This window comes from Brassica napus, chromosome A2, assembly GCF_020379485.1.
Source record: "Brassica napus cultivar Da-Ae chromosome A2, Da-Ae, whole genome shotgun sequence".
NCBI lineage: Eukaryota > Viridiplantae > Streptophyta > Magnoliopsida > Brassicales > Brassicaceae > Brassica > Brassica napus.
The window spans coordinates 26,407,699-26,430,316 of NC_063435.1; the positions used below are offsets into that span (position 1 = coordinate 26,407,699).

At 35.1% G+C, this 22,618-nt stretch overlaps 3 protein-coding genes across 5 annotated transcripts; 2 read left to right on the plus strand and 1 right to left on the minus strand.

The window, feature by feature from the left end:
• The first annotated feature begins 1,938 nt into the window (after nucleotides 1–1,938).
• Nucleotides 1,939–12,463, plus strand: LOC106403321 (protein SUPPRESSOR OF npr1-1, CONSTITUTIVE 1-like). The gene is made up of 8 exons (XM_048753464.1): nucleotides 1,939–3,233; nucleotides 3,322–3,378; nucleotides 5,105–6,211; nucleotides 6,327–6,644; nucleotides 9,605–10,159; nucleotides 10,312–11,719; nucleotides 11,813–11,989; nucleotides 12,094–12,463. The coding sequence occupies exons 1-6, from the start codon at nucleotides 2,757–2,759 to the stop codon at nucleotides 11,143–11,145; spliced, it is 3,348 nt and encodes a 1,115-aa protein (XP_048609421.1). The 5' UTR covers nucleotides 1,939–2,756; the 3' UTR covers nucleotides 11,146–11,719; nucleotides 11,813–11,989; nucleotides 12,094–12,463.
• Nucleotides 12,464–14,482: 2,019 nt separating this feature from the next.
• LOC106425145 (transcription factor bHLH78-like) lies at nucleotides 14,483–19,884 on the plus strand. 3 transcript variants are annotated; one of them, XM_013865877.3, is made up of 8 exons: nucleotides 14,483–14,749; nucleotides 14,974–15,614; nucleotides 15,986–16,129; nucleotides 16,281–16,346; nucleotides 16,448–16,516; nucleotides 16,707–16,784; nucleotides 17,044–17,259; nucleotides 17,348–19,884. In XM_013865877.3, the coding sequence occupies exons 2-8, from the start codon at nucleotides 14,985–14,987 to the stop codon at nucleotides 17,444–17,446; spliced, it is 1,302 nt and encodes a 433-aa protein (XP_013721331.2). In that variant the 5' UTR covers nucleotides 14,483–14,749; nucleotides 14,974–14,984; the 3' UTR covers nucleotides 17,447–19,884. The 3 variants fall into 3 exon arrangements, with proteins under 3 accessions (XP_013721331.2, XP_013721338.2, XP_048601431.1); XM_013865884.3 differs by having other exon boundaries at nucleotides 15,013–15,614; XM_048745474.1 differs by having other exon boundaries at nucleotides 14,487–14,721; nucleotides 14,904–15,614.
• LOC106425136 (peptidyl-prolyl cis-trans isomerase FKBP15-2) lies at nucleotides 19,637–21,155 on the minus strand. The gene is made up of 6 exons (XM_013865853.3): nucleotides 21,009–21,155; nucleotides 20,866–20,915; nucleotides 20,545–20,607; nucleotides 20,345–20,435; nucleotides 20,144–20,248; nucleotides 19,637–20,034 (listed from the first exon to the last, which is right to left on the minus strand). Exons 1-6 carry the CDS (start codon nucleotides 21,085–21,087, stop codon nucleotides 19,922–19,924), a joined length of 501 nt encoding a protein of 166 aa, XP_013721307.1. The 5' UTR covers nucleotides 21,088–21,155; the 3' UTR covers nucleotides 19,637–19,921.
• Between the last annotated feature and the right edge of the window lie 1,463 nt (nucleotides 21,156–22,618).

Here is a 22,618-nt window from a genome sequence, read left to right on the forward strand (position 1 = left end):
AAGTCGATCCTTGATAACCCAAATCCTAATTAATTTTTTGGAGACTGTCCCATTGACAAGATATAATCAAGACTTGCTGATCCAGTGTTCAATATTCTTACTTTCTTGTAGTTCTCACTAAGTTGTCTTTCAAGAAGCTGACTCTTCTCAAGTTATTGATTCAGCAGTTGTTTCATCTGATGAAACTTTATTTCAGACTCTTGTTGAACTCGGTTCTGCTCTGCGATAACTCTCTTAAGAGACTGAAGCTCGTCTTCATCATCATTCTCTGTCATCCTATACTACGATTTCCCCTTCGTGTCAGTCTGTTCCATCTCTAGGATGTTGACTTGAGCTTTTAATATAACTTTATCCTTGATGAGCTGCAAGTTTTCATGACTGAGTTCTGCAAACTTACCAAAGAGAACTTGATACTCAGCTACAAGATCCGCATCTAGATCACTTTCTGTATCACCGTGTGACGCATCAGAATCGATGTGTGACACACACGACGCACGAATTTCACCTTTAGTGATGTCTTTTTCAGACCCCATAACTCCATGAAGAACCACAAAATTGAGAGCATCTTCTTTCTTTCTAGCTTTTTATCACTCGAACTTCTCTTCATCTTCTTTGTGTTCAGACATGCTGATTTTATGTGCCCATAACCATTACATTCATTACATTTAATTTATTTTCTTTTGAATGATGGACAATCTGTTTTGACATGTCCAATACCATGATAATTAAAACACACCACTTCCTGTTTTTTTATGTCTTTCTTCTTTTCAAGAAAGTTTGTCATTGGACATCTTAATACAAGAAATTTATGGTTTCTTCAAGTTTCTGAATCATCAGGTGAACATAATCTTCAAGTTTTTAGCTCTTTGGATGCCTTCATGAACTGTAATTCTAGAATCTTGAGCAAGCTTTGAAGACTTAGATTCCAATTCCATCTCCTCAACCTTTAATATCCCTACTACCTCAGCAAACTTGAGTTCAACAGTGTTCATCGTCAAATTTATCGCCGCTTTATGTGCTGCAAACTTAGTAGGTAAACATCGCAAAATTTTCTTCACCAATTTTGCATCTTCGTATTTTTTACCTAAAACTTGTGTTTCATTGGCCATGGAGCTGGCTTTGCACTGAAGTATCCTATTTTCTCATCATCACTCATCCTTATGTCTTCAAACTGTGATGCAAGCAAGTCCAATTATCCTCCTAACATTCGCAGTACACTCAAACGCATTTTGTAGTATATCCTAAACTTCCTTAGCTGATTCACAGCCCTGTATAAGCTCAAATTGCTTTCCATCTACAAAATTAAAGATTTTATCCCGTGCTTTCGCATTAAACTTTGAAAGTTTTTTCTCTGTTGCAGTCCACTTTGTCTTCGGTTTAGGTGTTTTCAAGCCATCTTCTTGCATCACCCACAGTTCTTTCCATCCAGATTGAACAACTGTCCATATATCTTCATCAGTTCCACGTAAGTTTGCTCTCATTCTCACTTTCCAATACCCATAGTTCACACCATTCAACAGTAAATCGCCATTCTCTGTTGCAGTCCACTTTGTCTTCGGTTTATGTGTCAAAATCGCCATATTTAATTCTCAGGATCTCACCTTGGTTCTAATAACCCTTCTTCGTTTAGGTGTCCTACTCTGATACCAATTGTAAAATCGAGATTCGGCGAAAACACAAGGTACAAAGTAGTTCCAAGAACACGTATTTCTTTTGTTAGAAATCTTTTACACAATTTCTTATATATTTGTTTGATCATAATTACACAATTCGACACATATCAATTTTTCATACACCTAACTTGCTTGACTCAACCTCTAAACCTCTATTGGTCAAATCTACCAATTCACTCAGCTCAATCCACTCAGCTAAAAAATTCCAAAATCTTATGTACCTCTCTCTGAGAATTACAACGTCAAAAATTCTAACCCTAATTCTAGAAAGACCTAAAATATATATTACATATTTTTTTTTATTATCTAATATATTATATCCTATATTTTAGGATCACAAAATCTTCCAACTTGTGATCTAATAACATTTTTTAAATGTTTGGTTGATATAGGAAAACATTTCACATCATGACATTTCAATTTCATTCTCTAAAACATGTATCACACGTCATTTTCAGGTGTACGGGAACCAAAGTTCCACCACTGCATCAATCTATAAAGCTCCAAATTGTTGAGCTTACATTCCCACAGCCGATGATGAACGGAACGATGCTGTTGACGGAATTCTCAGGTTATGCGGAGAGGGCGGCGAGGTTCTCTTGCTTCGGTAGCCGGAGTTTCAACGGAAGAACTAACTCCAGTCTCCCTGTCAACAACGGCAAGATCATAAACTCCGGGAAACTGACACGTGTCTCCAGCACACTAGCTCTTAACTTCCCACTGCTTCACCACCTATGGTATGGCAGGATCCCATGAGTTTTGTCTTTTGCCTTTTTTTATATTATGGTCAATAATTTACGGCTATGCGCATTAGTTTTCTCTTTTGCATTTTAGTTAAAGTTAGAACGTTCTTTTTTCGATAAAAAAAAATGAAGTTAAAGTTAGAAAGTAGAAACGCGTGATTGCTTTTCATCTTTTATTAATAAAAAAGGAATTACAGATTACTTTTTCTGGTTTATTGGACAATTTGTTCGAACAATAATCAATGTTTTGTCAAAAAAAAAAAGAAAAAACAACAATCAATGCATCACTTCTTTCTCCATATAGTGCTTCACCACAAAAATCTCTTCTCTATCACTTTCCATGGCTTCTTCTTCTTCTTCTTCTAGCAACGGGAGATACCATGTTTTCCCCAGCTTCCGTGGTGAAGATGTCCGCAACTCATTCCTAAGCCATCTTCTCATGGAGCTTGAACGCAACTTGATCACTACATTCATCGACCATGGCATCGACAGAAGCCGCCCTATCGGATCCGAGCTTTTATTGGCGATAAAAGAATCGAGAATAGCGATCGTCATCTTCTCTAAGAACTACGCCTCGTCAACATGGTGTTTGAACGAACTGGTGGAGATCCACAAGTGCTTTAAGGATCTGAATCAGATGGTGATACCAATTTTTTACCATGTCGATCCTTCTGATGTTAGAAAGCAGACCGGGGAATTCGGCGATAGGTTTAAAGAAACCTGCATGGACAAAACAGAAGATGAGATAGAAAGGTTGGTTCGAGCACTAACGGATGTAGCAAATTTGGCCGGACAGGATTCTAAGAATTGGTACGTTTTTTAAAAAAGAGTTGGTGCTAGGCCTGAACGTTTGGTTCGATTCGGTTCCAATTCTATTATTTCGGTTTTCAATTTTTCGGTTCTAGAGATACAAGAACCATATAGCCATCTATGAAATTTGGTTCCGGTTCAGTTTGGTTCAGGTAACAATTATAAGAAACACATCTAATATTAAATAAACTTTTGGTTTCCATTTGGTTCCGCTTTTTTGGTTAGTTTTAGATATTCAGAATATAAAAACAGATTTTTTTTCGGGCTCTCAGATTAAAAAATTGGATAATGCGGATAAATTTAAATATTTAGGATAAAAAAATTTAGGCAACTTTGTTCTTTAGGGCAATGCAGGTAATTTTAAATACTTTGATTAAAAATATTAGGGTAGTTCTGCTTATAAGTAATATTTTTTTAATTTTAATACTAAATATTATTAATAGTTCTAACTTTTAGGTATATAAATTGTGTTTTGGATATTCGTGTACCCATTAGGTTTTCAGTTCGGTTCTGGTTCGGTTTTTGGTTTTCGGTTATATAAATAGTACCGTTCGGTTATTTTTGACCTTTGTTTCGGGTTTTCGGTTCTAGGTTTTTTTAATTGATTCTCGGCTTTTTCTCGGTTTTTTTATCCCAGGCCTAATTGGTAAGTTTGTTTCTTTATCAATTGATTTGAATAGATTTCAACTGTCTGTTTTATTAATATATTAATATTCAGGACTGTTGAAGGCGAAGCAAAAATGATTGAGCATATAGCAAAGGATGTGTTCAATAAGGTTATTGATAAGTTTCCTGGGCTTCCAACTTAAAACCAATTGGCAATTAGTGGATTGACCCAAGTCCCTTATATATTACTCAAGTCCCTTTCATATATTCGATGTGGGATCTTCTCTCCAATACCCTCCCTCGAGATAATGGTGCGTATAACCATTAATCTCGCAGAATCCATCATACCCCCTCCGAAATCATGCTTTATTTTCTAGCGATCTCGGTGGAACTGAGCCTTCTATGGGCCATCAGCTAATGGGATGATCGGGCCACTGTCCGGGCCGGATTAATGGGTCAAGGTATTGGGCCGGCTCTGATACCATGATAAATTGATGAGAGTAAAGAACACAAAAGTGTTTATGGAAGAATTATATTAGACTCTCATGAAAATAATGTTACAAGATGCATAGTTTATATAGAGAATAAATCAAACTAATTTCCTAAACTAATATGGAATAATATATAATAGATAATGATAAACTTCCTATTCTAATATATTGATGTATATCCTAATATTGACTATTGGATTGAATCGATCTTCTAGATCTCTCAATACCCTCCCTCAAGCTCATACGTGGTAACACGTATGAGATTGAACAATCTTCAAATTAGGTGGTAGAAGTAGCTCATGCACTAATCGTTGCGGAAGCTTGATGAATGTCCCATAGCTTGCGATTTTGCAAGTAGAGATAGATGATCTGAGTTTTGGTTCAAATGTTTGTTTTATCCATCCTACAATGAGATGATTGTTTGCTTTGCAATCTTCACGGTAAGGTGAATCGGCTGCCGGTAGACTGCCGTCAAGAAATCTGAATCTTCGTGAGCTAAGAGCCATACGAAAGTTGATGAATGAATGTGAATTTTCCTTGCTTCAAATCGAGAAACAAAGGAATAGAGAATAAGTTTGATGATTTGCGATTTTGCAAAGACACCAAGACTATGATTGAATAAAAATCTTCTTCTTCAAGTCGTGAATAAAGAAGTTTTTGAATGAGAAGTGATTGTTCTGCGATTTTGCAAAACAACACGAGAATAAAGATATTTTTGATGTTTTTAGTTTTGTTCTGGCTCTGATACCATGATAAGTTTCCTGGGCTTCCAACTTAAAACCAATTGGCAATTAGTGGATTGACCCAAGTCCCTTATATATTACTCAAGTCCCTTTCATATATTCGATGTGGGATCTTCTCTCCAATAGTTATGATACCATCAAACGATTTTAGCGACTTTGTGGGGATTGAAGCTCATTTTCAGAGGTTGAATAATCTTTTGTGTTTGGAGTCTGAGGAGGTTAGAAAGGTAGGAATTTGGGGCCCTTCAGGGATAGGTAAGAGTACCATAGGAAGAGTTCTTTTTAGTCAACTCTCTAGCCGATTCCACCACCATGCTTTTGTCTCTTACAAGAGTACAAAACAGTGGGATGACTATAGCATGAAGTTGTCTTTGGATGAACGACTTCTGTCGGAAATTTCATGTCAAAAGGACCTAAAGGTATCCCATTTAGGTGTAGTGAAACAAATGCTAAACCACAAGAAAGTTCTTATCATCGTTGATGATGTGGATGATCTTGAAGTGCTAAACACCTTCATGGATCAAACTCGTTTGGTTGGATCCGGGAGCAGAATCATTGTGATAACTCAAGATAGGAAACTTTTAAAGTCTCAAGAGATTGAGCTTATTTATGAGGTCGAGCTCCCATCGTACGATCTGGCTATACAAATGTTCTGTCGATCTGCGTTTGGGAAAAACTCTCCGCCTTATGGTTTCGAAGAACTCACGGAGGAAGTTGCATTGCATTCAAGTAATCTCCCTTTAGGTCTAAGTGTCTTGGGTTCGTCTTTGAAAGGGATGACGAAGGTGGAGTGGGTGGAGATGCTGCCTAGGCTCCTGAATAGTTTGGATGGGAAAATCAAGAATACACTAAAAGTTTGCTATGATAGGTTAGATGTCAAAGAGCAAGAATTGTTCCTTTGGATTGCATGCCTATCCGATGGTCCTAACGTCAGTTTCTTAAAAGACTTGCTTGGAGATAGTGCTGAAATTGGGCTCAAAATACTGAATGACAAGTCCCTAATACGTAGGGAATCAACAGAATTTGTTCGAATGCACAGTTTGTTACAGAAGTTGGGTAAAGAAATCAATCGTGCAGATCCCATCAACAACCGTAGGTTCTTGACGGAAGCTGAGGATATATGTGATGTACTTACCGATAATGCTGTGAGTTCTTACCTACGGGTTTCATGCTACACTGGTTATGTATTGTGATTGTTATTTGGTGTTTGATCAATATAGGGATTGTTAAGATACAATGAGGGTTTTTTTTTTTTTTCAGGGCACTAAGAATACTCTAGCCATGTATTTGAACATGTCGGAAATCAACGAGCCATTGTCTATGGATGAAAATTCATTTCAAAGAATGCGTAATCTGAAACTTCTACACTTTTACAAACCCTGGTGGTGGTCAAGGGAGACTGGAAAAGGCAGATTGACTTTACCTGATCGAGGTCTGCATCATTTTCCACGCAAACTCAGATTGCTACGTTGGGATGAATATCCATCCAAGTGCATGCCTTTTAACTTTAGAGCGGAAAGTCTGGTTGAAATCAGAATGGAGTATAGTAAGCTTGAGAAGTTGTGGGAAGGAACTCAGGTATTACTTTTAACAAGATCAATTAGTATTCCATTTAAAAAAACAATAAAGGCCATCTTCGTTTTGGTATATGGATGTAGCATTTTTTTTTTGGAGATCAGATTGGATGTAGCATTTAAATGCAACATCTTAATATAACATCCCGATTTTGCATCGAAACATGTTCGTTTTTGTAGTTAGTATTTGCATCATAATACAATATTTTATATATATGGTTTTTCAAATAATTTTTTGGAAATTTTTAATCGTTGTCATTATACTTATTCAAGTTTTATCCGTTTTACAAAAAAAATTACAAGTTATAGTTGTAAGCTAGCCGAATCAAAAACTAAAGTACAATTTACTGATTATTTTTCAACTTTATTTTGTATTCTATTTGATTTATAGTGGAGACAATTTGGCTTATTTTTTAATATATTTTCGGGGGTTTTAATTATTTTTCAATTCTATTACAAAGTGAAAGATAATTCAAATGTTTCACTTTCTTAACCTTTAAATTATGAGTATTTTGATTGATATTTTCTATTGAATTTATATACATTAATTATTCCTATTAAAATTACTAAACCGATTGAAGCTGGTTAGACCATATTAAACCACGACCCAAAAACTTCTATGCTTCGGTTTTAAAAACATTGCTGAAAACCAATATTTTAAAAACCGGACCAGTAACTGAACATAAAATTTCTTGGGTATGGGTTAATATGGTTAGAACGGGGTCAACCAAATTCAATTAGGTTAAATTAAAAATTAAAAATAGAATTAAATCTAGATGCTTTGTTAGTTATCTTCACTAGATTTTATAAACATAACTATTAATTTTTTTCAATAGAAATAAGTTAGTAATAATTGTAATATTTTAAAAGACAAAAACAAATATTAAAATTATTATTGATAGTAAACTACAAACTAACCCGGCATCTGTCCACCGACCTAGATATTATCAAGTTCACGGTTTAATCCAGTATGGCCGTATGTTTGTTCCAGGTTTAAAAACATTGTAGAAAACACAAATTTACGATTTTGATGGAAAACTTGATTTCTGGTTTTCAATGATAACTCAATTTTAGGGTTTTGGTGGGATAACATGATTTTGTGGCTTTGACAAAAAAAATTGATGTTATGGTTTTGATAGAAAAACATAATTTTGGTTTTGGCAAAAAAAAACCTGATTTTGTGGTTTTGACGCAAAAACCTGATTTACAGTTTTGACGGAAACATTTTTTTTTTGCGAAGTAACTCGGTTTAAAATTTTATATAAAATAATAATATTAATAACTAATATAAAATTAATTAGTTTTATATTAATACTGAAAGATATTAAGTATTAAGTATTTTGGATTTTGAGATTATTATTTTGCATTCAAACTATACAGTTTTTTTACATCTCAAGTATTTATATTCTTTTAGATGTTCTAGATTTTGCATTAAGATGCAAATGCAATAGTGTACAAAGAAACAATATTTGAACATGCAGCATGCAACATCAAAAACTAAGATAGCCAAAATTGTAATTTTGCATTATTACAATTAACTAGAGGTATTCCGGCGCTACGCGCCGGGTCGGACGTTGATTTCTCTTATGTATTCCATTGGTTTGATTCTCTTCTGTTAGTTGGTATTCCATTTGAGTCAGAATTATTTTAGTTGTTGCTATTTAAGATTTGGGTCGTGAACTAAAATAGATTTTAGGAGTGCATGTTAGTAGATGCCATGATGTAATGTCAATGTGTTTCTTACTCTCGGTGAGTGAATTTTGGGATTTTTTTGACTTATGTGTTAGATGCCGATTTTTTTTTGTTTACGTATGTATTACGGTTATTATTTATTTATTTAATTTAAGAGTCAGGAGGGAGTAGGAATATATTTTGTAACTTTAAGGGAAAAATAAAGTAATAATATTTTTTATTCATGATAGGAAAATTAATGAAAATTAACGAAAATATTTATTAATTTTAATATGCTATTATTTAATTTATACAGATGATAATAATTTTAACTATTTGTATTTGTTGATCTTGTTAAAAAGCATAGGTTTTCTCATCACTGAATTTTTTTGTCCAAATGTAGTTGTTTTACATCTTTCAATATTTATTATATAGTGAATAAAATAAAATTAATATATTACAGTTGATATTCAACACATAAATAACAACTTTAGCGAAAGCCTGGATGGGCATTTTGGTCCATCGATATGCCATATAGATGAACGTTCTCATGATCATCATTTTCTTTTAAGCAGTCTGTGTATCAAAGTAAAAATGACTGCAAGAGGTGGCAGTCAAAAATAACCGAGTTGCAGAAGAATTGTATCAGTGATGTGTTTATGGCACTCGCATTTACAGTTTTTCACAGTCTCATAATGGTTGCCATTGTTATGATTCAGTAGTGGTAGAAGGAGAATCACTACCAACTATTTTCTTGGGACATGACACTTTTGGCAATTGAGAACTAAATTAGATGGGAAGAAAAATATATACATATGCTTGTTACTACTTCAAGAAGAAAAGAGAGGCACCCTTCTTCTTCCATCCCTTATGATTATGTGTCTGAAGACAAATTAAAAAAAAAAAAAGACCTGGTATAGATGTTCTGCTTCAAAAGGGTTTTGATACCCATCCATTCCACACTTCATAAATTTCTCATCGGTTGCTTGAATCGCGTCTGCCGTCATTGCAAATACCGAAAGATGTCAACTTGAATTGCTTACATACTCTACTGCCAAAACCTGACTACTCATAATGCTGCCACATCAGAATTTGTACCAATTAAAAACAATTAAATAATGGAATTCAGTGATGAGAAAACCTATGCTTTTTCATATAACATAAGATGACGAAGTGTATGATAAAATAAATATCCAGCTTAATAAATGACGTGGACACCTTATATGATCAGTATATCCAGCTTTTAGTATTGTGATGAATACATTTTGTATTGATTTTCCTTTTATTTGTCAGTTTCTTGGAAGTTTGAAGGAGATGGATATGAGTTATTCTGCAGATTTAAAAGAGATTCCAGATCTTTCAAAAGCAATAAATGTCAAGAAATTGAATCTTCGGGGATGCAAATCTTTGGTGGCACTTCCTTCCTCAATTGGAAATCTCAGTAATCTGTTTCTATTGAAGCTTAAGGGATGCACATCTTTGGTGACACTTCCTTCTTCAATTGGGAAACTCAGTAAACTATCTAAACTGGACATGTCGAAATGCTCAAACCTTAAGTTTCTACCAGCTGATGTCAACTTGGAATCTCTTTTAATTCTCAAACTTAACGGATGCTCACAGTTGAGAATGTTTCCTCGTATATCAAGGAACATTGAATGGCTTTACCTAGAAGAAACTGCATTAGAAAGAGAAGAAGATAGTTCTTGGATTGAGAATATCCCTCACCTTAAAGAACTCTATTGGGATGATGTACCATTGAGTTGTATGCCACCTAATCTCAACCCAGAATATATGAAGTACCTTAAAATGAGAGGTGGCAGGCTTAAGAAGTTATGGGGAGGGGTAAAGGTAACTAATCGCTATTTATTGTATTAATATGTTTGTGCTCATCACACTTTTAAATATTATTATAAAATTTTGTTAGTTTAATAGTTTGGTGTTTCTACCTAAAGTACATTTATTAAATCCAAGACATAATACGTTTCTTGTTTATTTTTCAGTCGCTTGAATATCTCAGGGAGATGGATTTGTCAGGATGTGAAAGCCTAGTCGAAATTCCAGATCTTTCAATGGCCATCGGCCTTAGGTATTTGGAACTCAAAAATTGTAAAAGCTTGGTTATGCTTCCTTCCTCAATTAGGAATCTCAACCAACTCGAGCGCTTGAACATGGAAGGGTGCACAATGCTCGAGGTTCTACCAGTCGACATCGACTTGCCTAATCTTGGACAACTCAATCTCAGTGGATGCTTAAAATTGAGAAATTTTCCTCAGATTTCAACCCGCATTGAATTTCTCTATCTAGATGACACTGCGATTGAAGAAATTCCTTCCTGGATTAAGAACATGTCTAGACTCTGGGAACTAACAATGCGTCGGTGCAAGAATTTAAAGAAAATCTCCGCAGAGATTTTTAAATGGCAATATCTTGAGGCAGACTTTTCAGACTGTGGAGGAATCACAACAATCTGTGATCACTTACCAGGATGGCCACACAATGATTTCTTTGATATTTCTTCATTTTCTTCTTACAGATATCCGGGAGGAGTGACTCCGTTCAAGTTCAAAAATTGCTTTGATTTGGATAGAGATGCACAGGAAATTATTATACAATCAAACCCAATCATGGCCGTTATACCAGGTGGAGAAGTGCCTATGTATTTCACACATCGAGGTTGTGGAAGTTCCCTAAGTATCCTTTTGTCTGAGAGCTCTCTTTCTCAAGAATCTCTATTACTGAAAACTTGCCTCGTGGTCGGACATTCAAGTCACTACCCCGCCAGATACATACAAGTTCGTCAGTCCTTTCGAGGCCAAAAAGAAGAGATTCATTAGGCCTGTTCTTTTCATTGCCGCTGCGACTAGCGGTCGCGGCAACAAAATCACACTTTGACGGAGTCAAGATGAACGCTCTTGAAAGTAAACTTAATTATCGCAGCTTGCCGCAACGATGGAAAAAGGGGATGATGCTGCCGCTGATATTTTCAGCGTCGGATTTAGTTACTGCGTTTTGCCGCTGCGACTGAAAAAGGAAGTTTCGGTTGTCTCACCGGCACTATATTTCCGATGGTAAAGAGGTAATTTTCAGTTGCCGCTGCTAGTCGCGCGTTTGCCAAAAGAACATGACTATTGTGATGTTAAAGTGGACGCCGCGTGCACATACGAGAAGGATCATCAGGTTTTGTTCATCTTACATATTCAAATAAAAGGAGTGGATAACCCGCCATCTGAACTGAACAACAATGTTCTACTACTTGAGTTTTATACCAACCATTATGTCCGATATGGTGGAGGGTGTTCTCGCCGCAAACAAATTTCTACCGTTGAAGGGATAAAAGGATGCGGTGCACGAGTCATGAATATCTCAGAAACAGACGGCGAGCGTAACAGACGAAAGAAGAAGATGCGGGTTAGCTTTATCATATCTTGAACTGATAACTTCAAAAGCTATCTCTTTTGTCAGAAAAGAAAAATCATATTCACTTGAATTATTATGATGCAGATGACAGTTCCAACATTCCAAGAGCATACCAACTCTCCGTATATCCAACCTGCAGTGAATTCCAGACTAGTGGCTCCGAATTTGGACCTTTCCCTGGGGCTGGCTGGAGCATCTAGTGGTGAAGAAAGTGACGAAGAAAGTGATGAAGAGAGCAACCGAAGCAAGAAAAAGATGCGGGTTAGCTTTATCATATATTAAACTGAAAACTTCAAAAGGCTATTTCTTTGGTCAGATTCAACTAGAAAGAAAAACCATATATCACTTGATTTGTTATGATGCAGATGACAGTTCCAACATTTCAGGAACATTCCAACTCTTTGTACATCCAAACTGCAGTGAATTTCGAACCGATGGCTCAAAATATGGAGCTTTCCTTGGGGTTGGCTGGAGCATCTCCTTTTGACCCGTGTCTTGGCAGAGAATCTTTGCATTCTGAACCCATGATAATCGAGCAACAAAACACAGGTGCATCCGACGAAGAGGATCCTTCATTTTCTGCACTGCTTTTAAACTTTTTCACCTAGATGAAATACTTCTTTCCGTTATAAAGAAATAAGTTTCATGAATGCTGGAGTTTGGTTCAGTCACTCATATGTAAAAAACAAAATTTCTACCAATTGAATGATTTTATGAATTTTTTTTTTAATGTTACTAATGTTAATACATTGATATTGATTTACTAATTCTAACAATTAATACGTTCACACACTAATTTTTCTAACTCATCCGCAAACAATTTAATGTGTTCACACTAATTATTTCATTTCTAGTTCCTGCATTTTTAACTTTTGTATTAGTGAACTAGGTATTGTGTCCGCATGCGGATATAATCTTCTTACGGATAATTATTAGTTTAAATCAATCCAATATGATAAGTTATTAATTATCTCTTCAAACAAATTAAATCAAACATCAAATTATTTATATTTGATAAATATTTTCATTAAAACATTCAAATACTTAAAATATTTTAGAAAATATCTTTATGGAAATTTTTTTTACCTGATTAATATTTGATTATAAATTGTTGTATTTCTTAATTTAAATATTTTATAATAGAAAAAATATTATGTTAAGAACAACACAATTTATATGAATTATCTTATTTTAAAAAACTATGATATTATTAATATAAACTTTTAAGATAACAACACAATTTGTTTTTAATTATAATATATATATATATATATTCATTAAGATAACAACACAATATATGAATAATCCTCTTTTTAAAAAAAAATGATATTATTAATATAAATTCGTTTTTAATTATATATATATATATATATTCATCAAGGATAACAATGACATTAACCAGTCTAACTTTTAATGTGAGAGCTCGGATGCGAAAAATCACTTCGCAAATAATAGTATATATTGAAATTCTCTATACAACTACTGAATAATATCATTTTGAGAGAAAAAAATTACAAAATCATTAAAATTCGCATCAACTGAAATGCTAGAATATAATGTTTATAGAAATTGACAGTTTCGTATCTTGGCGAACTTAGCCGTTGTTGAGATTTCTGAATACAATAAATAATTGTGATTGGTTATGAATTAAGAAAATTGAGGTAAAAAACATCACACACAGAGTCAGATCTTTAGTTTAGCCAAATATTATTTTTTACGGAGTTTTCATATCAGACCAAAAATTAGGAAACTAATAAGATTGCTAGAAAAAAATCAGAGATCATAAAAGCTTTAAAATAAAAAAGTTCATGAAATCGATTGAAAAAAACAAAATTTAGATTCCGATTGAAGAGATTACATTATTTTCTACTTAACTCTAACACGTTTCACTCGATTGTATCGTTTTTTTATTATATTTACCAATATTTTTTTAATAAAAATACACGTTATTGGTTATAGACAACGTCAGTTTTGCAACATGCCCAACAATATTGACACGATGTCCAACCATTTTTATTAATATTCTTAAAATGTGGTCTAATAATTATGTATGTTAAATAAGCTAAAAATTATTTTTACATATATTTTGTTTTGCTTTATATTATTAGAAAAAATTAAGTCTCAGTAAAATACTTGGATTTGGATATGAAGAACCGAATCGAACTAGATTTGAAAGTAATATTAAAGACAAACTAAAACTAATTAAATACTCAGATGGATCTAAAAGTTTAATATCCAGATAACCAGATATGAATCTGATCCAAACTAAAATATTTTGGATAACAAAAATATCTAAATCACAATTATATATTTAAATATGTTAATTTTTTAAAAAAAATTGTATCTATTAGATATTCAAAAGGTGAAATATCTAAAAATTATCAGCATAGTCACAAGTAAATATCTAAAAATAACAGAAAATGTTCAAAATACTGAAAATATTTATTTGTTCTCCATCCAAATATTTAAATTAAACTAATTTTTATGTAAATTTAAATAATTAGTCTTACATTATTCAAATTTTTATGTTTTAATATTTTATTTTTGGATTTTTAGAATTTAATTATATTTAGATTTTTGTTAAAAAAATAAATAATTAAAATGGCTAACTGAACTCGAAGTTGAACCGAACCCACAAATCCACAATGATTCAACCAAATCCAAACTAAAAGTTGTAAATATTCGAATACGATTTAAATTTCTAACTCTAAAAATCCGAAATCCGAATAGAACCGAATCCAAACGGATATACGAATATCATCCCTAAAAAACTATACAACAAATCATTTAGTACAATATACAATAAATAATTTAATAAACTATTTCACTTTATATAATATTTGATAAAATATAATTTATTGTTTATTTAAATATTACACAACTATATAAATCCCGCTGAAACCATTTGAGCATTTCCTTACCACTTACGCTCTTATTCTCCTCCTCCGGCACACTCCAAACTTCCTATTGTCTGAAGAAATCTCTGACGTGAAGTCAGGGCCGGTCTCGAGCATAAGCGAGGTAACCGACCGCTTAGGGCATCATATTTTAAGCGAAAAATTTAGTTGTATATAGGGCATAATTTTTTTTTTACATGAATAACGAAGGCATAAAATTTTAAATGAGCTTAGGGCATCAAGAAAAAAATGAAAATGTTGGACCGGCACTGCGTGAAGTTTTACTATTATTGCGTGATTTACCATTTTGCTAGAATATAGATTTCTGATTCTTGATTCATTCTCAAGAAACTGTGAGTATGGACAACGAGCTGTTTATGAACACAGAGCTTCACCCACCGCCCGAGATGGCGATGCATTTCGAACAACCGTCTTGTTCATCGCCGATGCTTAACTGGCCATTAATGAACCCGAACCTCTCTCAATATTCGCCTCCGCAGGATTGCTTCACGTGGGAAAAGTCAACGGAGCAACAACAAAAACAGAGCATCTTCGACTCTGCTTTGAGCTCTCTAGTCTCCTCCCCGACGCCGTCGAACTCAAACTTCTCCGGCGGAGTCGGAGGCGGTGACGGCTTCGTTATCAGAGAACTCATCGGGAAGCTTGGTAACAGCTCCACGACTCCGAACAGAACGACGCCGTTGACGGAATTCTCAGGTGATCCGGGGTTCGCGGAGAGGGCAGCGAGATTCTCTTGCTTCGGTAGCAGGAGTTTCAACGGAAGAACTAACTCAAGTCTCCCCGTTAACAACAGCAAGATCATCAACTCCGGGAAGCTGACACGTGTCGTCAGCACACCAGCTCTTCACGGTCTTGTTTCTCCGATGGCTCCCGCCGGAGAATTTTCCCGGAAGAGAAAACATTTGACGAAAGTTAAATCCAAGGAAACCCCACTTCCCACTGCTTCACCCGCACCCAGTTTCTCAAAGGTACTTCAACTTTCCCGGAAAATTTTCTTGATTTTCCCGCAAAGTTTCGTCTTTTTTTTTTTCCTACAGAGCCCATTGTTTTCGTTAACGTTTCTCGAAGAACCCAATTCTCTGAAAAGTCAGCTTTTCACATTAAAGTAAATAAAAGTAACCAAGCGCTCGTAGCTTGGTGGTAAAGGAGGTACAGCTGTACTGCCCGCCACCCGGGTTCGAGTCTTGGCCACAACGGATTTAACATCCCTTCCGTTGGGGTGCTGGACCCCTTTCGGAGGATAGTTGGGATTGTGGCTGCCCAGATACCAGAGTTATCAAAAAAAAAAAAAAAAGTAAATAAAAGTCATTAACTTTTTAAATATTTTTTAATTTCTCAGACGGCGGAGGAAAAAGGAGGGAAAAGGAGAAGACGAGAAGACGAAAAAGAAGATAACACAAAAGGACCTGAGCCTCCTAAAGATTACATCCATGTTCGTGCTCGACGAGGCCAAGCCACTGACAGTCACAGTCTCGCCGAAAGGGTATTTAATTAATTAATTAATCTCTCTTTTACTTTTATCATTTGCTTTATTTTCAGTAATTAAGGTTTACTTAAAAAAGATTAGTTGTGCTAATTGTATTTTAGTTGAGACTAGAGTTTGGATTTGATTAGTTTCTTGAATGTGGAGTTAGGTACGGAGGGAGAAGATTGGCGAAAGGATGAAGCTGCTTGAAAACCTTGTTCCTGGCTGCAATAAGGTGAGAGTTTTGTTTAGTTTTAGACCTTTTAATTTTGGACTCTGTTAGATTAGCATAATTAAGATAAATAATTTATTTGTTTTTGTTTATACGATGAAAAGGTTACTGGAAAGGCATTGATGCTGGATGAAATTATAAACTATGTACAATCATTGCAAAGACAAGTTGAGGTATTATTATTTTGTTTTGCTTCATCTAAATCTAATTAATTGTTTCATTAATCAAAGACAAGTTGAGGTATTATTATTTGGTTTGCTTCATCTGTACAAGTATCTAATTAATTGTTTCATTAGTCACCGAATTTTTTAAATTATTTGCAGTTAATTTTTTTCTAATGTATCTTGTTTTAATAATTGGCAGTTCTTGTCAATGAAGTTATCATCTGTGAACGACACCAGGCTGGATTTTAACGTGGACGCTCTTGTGTCAAAGGATGTGGTAAGTCACCTTAAACATAACATCAATTAACAACCACTAATGATGATAATTTGAATTGCTAGTTATCAACTTATCATTTCTTATTCTTTTTCTTTTGCTTGTCATTATGTTAAAAAGAAACCTTTTCAATCGGCGCATTTAGCATTAATCTTAATTACTTTTAGTAAACCTTTTCAATTTCTTTTAAAAAGAACCTTTTGTATTTTCTATTGGAAAAAGTTGCAAATCTCATCTTTTAATTTTTGTTAAATTTCTTCAGATGATTCCATCAAGTAGCAACCGGTTGCATGAAGCAGGACTCCAAGCAGAGTCTTTAAGTCATCATAGTTACGATAATAGTTCACAATTGCACACTAATGTTTCTTCCAGTAACATGATGCTTCAATCTCCTGTGAACTCACTGGAAACATCTACCTTAGCCAGCAGCTTCACCCACTTACCAACACTTACCCAATTCACTGACTCAATATCTCAGGTTTTTAAGTTATCCTTTAAAAAAAAATTCCCTGTTTCCATTTTTATATAGTCAGATGATTTTAACATACATTTGTGTGTGTTTTCAGTATCAAATGTTTAGCCAAGAAGATTTACAGAGCATTGTAGGGATGGGAGTGGCACATAATCCCAACCATGAATCTCAAAACATGAAAATTGAGCTTTGATCAACCACCTTTATTTTCAAGGTCTCAAGCAAGGAAAAAAGAAAAAAGATTGATGGGCGAATATAACCACGCCAATCTCTGTGATTTATTCCTGTACTCATCACTATACATATACACACATTTATGAAAGTAACCTACTTATGTCATTTTACAATTTATCATTAGGGTTCAATTGTATTGTTATCTTTGGATTCCGTTTGCTTTTCTGATGTGATGTTATTGTAGGTTCATAACCTCCACTACAATCCATGATACTTAATTTACAGCAAATTAGGCTAAACAAAAAATATTTTTTTATTTGTATCTACTAGAGTAAGTGATAGGCGATACTAACCCTAACTTGGATCCTACGCAAACCTACTACTCCACATGATTTTATTTGGTATATTGAAATCAGGTGTTCATTTATTTTGTCGAATCAAATGATGTAGTTAGTGCAATCTTATCTTAATCATTTTACATGATACAATTTACGACAAAAACTTTCAGAAAAATATCATGAAACAAAAAGTAACCTTTGCATGATTAATCAAAATCGTAATGATGGTCTGATAATCTTATCTCTAGATTGATTAATCAACCACCTACATCTTGAATTTCAGAAAATGGTGTTTAATATTTTGAGTATCATACAATCTTGCCTTGTAAGTTGATGTCATTTCAACCAAACGTGGTTCGTTTATAAGAACACTAATAATCTTGAGTTTATTATTATTTTTTTTTAAACACTTTCATTCATAATCAGGGATGGACCCGTATACAAAAGGAGTAATTAGAAGGAGCATCTAAACAAACCAAATTGACAAGCCATATTAAAGGAATTTTACGCAAAAAACTTCTTAAGCCAGCCAGGGAACCCTGATGCAATGTAGGATTGGAACAGATCTTCCTTTATGACACTAATCTTGAGTTTATTTATAGTAGCACAAAACGATTAAGTAAAATGATTAATGTAATAAAAACAATGATAATTATAATTGTTCCAGGATATTATTTTAAGTGTGAAAGGGAATTAAAAATTTAGCGATCACATGGCTATGGACGATCTGATTCATGGTCTTGGCTAACAGAATAATGATAAATGGATTAATCACCAACTACATTGAAGTTCATAATTGAAAGTTGATAATTAAAATCTTTGTAAACCTTTTTGCTTGTACATATAAAATACGGATTGGATTATTGAGCATATGAGTAAGTAGGGTGAATTAATTGTTTTAGTTTACTAGTACTCTAATCTTTTTGTGTGCTAACTAACTAGTACTTTAATCTTTTCTATTTAGAAAGCAAAGAAAAAAAGAAGAAGATGCATTGAATGTGGGTGGTCTATATTTTATATACATTTTACTATTGAAGAGTAGTTGCATCTCACTCGGAAATTTTAACGATATTAAAATTTTTAAGAGTAGTGACAATCTTCATGCATGTGACATGCTTTTCTATCACTAAGATGTTACATAGTGGCTCATCACTTAGTGTAACGTTGAACAAAGGCCTTTTTTGTTTTGGAATATTTTACAAAGCTATAATCATGGTCCTTTCCTTTTAATAATACATTATAGCGTACTTATAAATTTTCTTAAGATTTATTGGAAGATTTTCTATAGCTTTGGTGACCAAACAATATCTTGAAAATAAAACGTCTCGTTGAAATGTTTGGTTAGATACAATACGTTTGATAGTCAACAACCAATCACCATAAAACTAGGTCCAAACCATCATCAAACTATCACATACATATAATCGCAAGATATATAAATACATAAGAGCTTCACTAGTCGTTTTAAAAAAAAATTCAAAGTGCACTAAGAGCACAATACTTACTGGAACCATATACTGTGCCATGGCACTTCCTTAATTGTTATCTTACAATGAATATCAAACCAGTGGACCCGTTTCATTTACATTGCTGTATTTATGTCTTTAGGTTCAAGGGTCTTTAGATACATAGAGATTCTGGGATAAATATAAAAGACAAGCCTTGCATTGTTTTGAACTGTAATGTCACTACAAGGTCTGTTTTATTATAAGAGCATCCTCATATAAAACAGTCACACACACCAAGGTTCTTTACAAATGATGTAAACAGAAAACTGTAATTACTTATTTGGTCCAATGTGATTCTCCAAAGTGATTTAGACTCATGCCTTGGCAATGGCGTCAATACGGTATTGATAGCTTTGTGCTTCCTTTTCAGTACAAACAAGAATAATTATCAGTTCAACAAAGGTCTTTACACGTTTTTTTACACATCAACTATTCTTTTAAAACTACTTTCTGTGCTTATTTGAAAGTATTTGGCGCCTAATTTCCGTTGTTCGTTTTTTTGTCTATAACTAACACCAAAAGCCAAACCGAAATGAAGTCGTTAACATTTAAGTAATACTAACAACTTATAAGGAAGAAACCAAACTAAACCATCCAAAGAAAAAAACACCCATAGAACTTCGTTTCATCTAGAGAATGGAGATTCAGTTACAACTCGTCATCTCCAGATGTGTCGTCTTCTTCTTCATCTTCTTCTTTTCCAACAGTTGGTTTTCCATTCACCGCAATAAGCTCAGTATCAAATATCAGAGTAGCACCACCTGAAGTTTGCAAGTTTGTTTTATTAGTTACAAACTCGTATGCTTCACAAACATGACAATACACATTCCAAAAAAACTTTTATAGATGAGAAAGGTGTTTTTTATATACCGGGGATAGTAGGAGGAGAGCCCTGTTCACCATAACCAAGTTTAGCAGGTATCTTTAACTTCCTCTTCTCTCCTACACACGCACCTAGCAATCCTTGATCCCAACCTGCAACAATTATTACCATCCCGAGGAACTCTTATGAGAATGCAACAAAAGAAGAGAGAGAATTTTAAAATCCGAAAGCAAACCAAGCACACCAACCTTTGATAACCTGACCACTTCCTAGTTCAAACTCGAACGGATCACCCCTTTCAAAACTCGAATCAAATACAGTTCCATCAGTAAGTTTCCCCTGCCACATAAACACTAAGTTAAACAACAAGATCGCTATACTTTTATGACAGAACATGATGCCCAAATATTTCTGTAGGATTTTTTTTGTAAGATCTGGTCAGGCTTACCCTGTAGTGCACCTTGATCCTATCACCTTTGTGAGCCTTAATTTCACACGTTTTTGGCTTAAACTGCGAGGAAACAGACAAAAAAAAAACAATGTTAAGGTGGTAAGAATCAAGGATCAAACTCTCATTATCATCATCATCATCTCCGAAACAAAGATTACAAATTTACAATCAAATAAGGCATAAAGGCTTCACATTTATAGTAATCCAGTGAATACAACGGAGACATAACTAAAATCTACAATGATTTGGGCTCCAACATTACAATATACACTAGATCGCTCATTTGCTGATATCGGAGAATAATAGTTAAATATTTACCTTGACCCCGATCTGTAATTCCGACACATCTCCTGTCTTCTTGGCAAAACCTATACTTTGAAAAACAAACAGATCCATGTAACAAAGTATTAGACAGAAGATTTGAAATTAGATTGATACAAATAAGAGGATCGAAACAGAACCTTGGAGTGAAATGAGAGAGAAGACGATCAAGAAAAGGGAGTAGTAACTGAGGAGACACATCTTGCTCTTCGCCAACATCGCCGCTTCTCACTCTTTTTCTTCAGATGAAGATTTGAGTAGAGGAAATCTTATTGGACCATAATAAATGGGCCTATCTATAATGGGCTTATTTTTGCTTCACTAGGCTGGGCCAAGTCTTGATTGGGCCGTCGTTCAAATATTCTACAACGGATCTTTTGCATGATATTAAGAAGCTTTTGATCGTGTTAACAATTTTAAAAGCTATAGCGAACATGAACAGATAATTTTCCCTGACAACACTTCCTATTCATCACATAAGTAGTTTTTTTTTTTTTTTGGTAAAATGTTAAATTATTATACCAAAGTTTTCAATTTTTTACAGAAAGTACAGAGGAAACTAGTAGCGGAAGACAAAATAAACTAAACAGAGGGGTCCTAAGCAACGAAATAACAAAATGAAGCAAGGAAGAAGCTGACTTTGGACGAAACTTTAACCTTAGCGCGAAGGACCAGAAGGCGAGTCGATAACAAAGAGAGTTTCCAGTTGCCGCGAGCTACCGGAGAGAAAGGCGCCCTCAAACCTTGAAACACACGGCTCCTACAGTTTCCGGAAAACTCAAACGCCACCAACTGCCCAAAGAATCACAAACCAATCTCGCTAGCTAACCCAAGAGACACCTATCCGGCAGCACGAAGAGGATCTCGCAACCGACGATGCCGTCGTTCGGAGAAGAGTGCTGAAGATTGCTGCCTCCAACTCACCAACCCGTGACCGTATACACCCGTTGAACCCAAGGTTCATATAGAACAGTGGGACCGGCCCGAAACACCTCTTCCGGAGAGGCACCACCACGCACACTAGAAAGCCGGAGCCAAACTAAAGCCTATCCATTGCCTACTAACCCAAATAACTCCACAGCTAACCCGAAACCGAGAACCCGCGAGAATGGAGAGCCGACGACCACCACCGCCAAGCCCCCATCTTTATTAGGTGAGGTGAGAGAAACTCGAGGGCCACACCACCGGACCTGCACACAAATGGAGGCAATAACAACCGCAACACTCCAGATCCGTAGATCGAACGGAGCAAGAGAATGTTCTAACCAAACGTGCGACCACCAGAGCGACCAGAGACCAAGCTTACCGACTATGGCTCTGGACTAGCTCCCACACACCGTTACCGGAAGGACACCCAATAACCCAAGAGTGAGCAGAAACAAGAAGCCTGCCACAAAGCTCCTAGTCAGAGCCAACCACAGACCAAATCCCTGCCGTAAAGCGAGAGAAACGCCGCAGAGAAGACCCAACCGGTATCACACGCGCCACAACTCACCCGAGAGCACACACCAAGCAGCACCAAAACCGCCGGAACTCCAAGCACGAAACTAAAGGACTGAACCATAGGAGAGACACACGCCGTCCTCACGCGCCTGGATTCGCCGCCGGAGACCTCAGATCTGAAACCCAGAATTCCGGATCTAAGCTGAGATGGGGCTCCCCCTGCCGCAGAGAGAAGAGAAACGAAGAAGAGAAGAACAGATGGAACACACACGAAAGGAGAGAGGAGGAGAAAAGAGGGAATCCGGCG

What these genes read in the sequence shown, in the direction of transcription:
- LOC106425136 (XM_013865853.3), bottom strand. Translation starts at nt 21,087, where the DNA reads ATGTTGGCGAAGAGCAAGATGTGTCTCCTCAGTTACTACTCCCTTTTC. An exon ending in AAGTGGTCAGGTTATCAAAG is followed by an intron (nt 20,249 to 20,344) that starts GTTGGTGTGCTT and finishes TAATTGTTGCAG; the next exon opens with GTTGGGATCAAGGATTGCTA. An exon ending in CTCTCCTCCTACTATCCCCG is followed by an intron (nt 20,035 to 20,143) that starts GTATATAAAAAA and finishes TGCAAACTTCAG; the next exon opens with GTGGTGCTACTCTGATATTT.
- LOC106425145 (XM_013865877.3), top strand. Translation starts at nt 14,985, where the DNA reads ATGGACAACGAGCTGTTTATGAACACAGAGCTTCACCCACCGCCCGAG. An exon ending in TTGTTCCTGGCTGCAATAAG is followed by an intron (nt 16,347 to 16,447) that starts GTGAGAGTTTTG and finishes TACGATGAAAAG; the next exon opens with GTTACTGGAAAGGCATTGAT. An exon ending in CTCTTGTGTCAAAGGATGTG is followed by an intron (nt 16,785 to 17,043) that starts GTAAGTCACCTT and finishes AAATTTCTTCAG; the next exon opens with ATGATTCCATCAAGTAGCAA.
- LOC106403321 (XM_048753464.1), top strand. Translation starts at nt 2,757, where the DNA reads ATGGCTTCTTCTTCTTCTTCTTCTAGCAACGGGAGATACCATGTTTTC. An exon ending in ATTCTAAGAATTGGTACGTT is followed by an intron (nt 3,234 to 3,321) that starts TTTTAAAAAAGA and finishes TTTCGGTTCTAG; the next exon opens with AGATACAAGAACCATATAGC. An exon ending in TCCGGTTCAGTTTGGTTCAG is followed by an intron (nt 3,379 to 5,104) that starts GTAACAATTATA and finishes CCAACTTAAAAC; the next exon opens with CAATTGGCAATTAGTGGATT.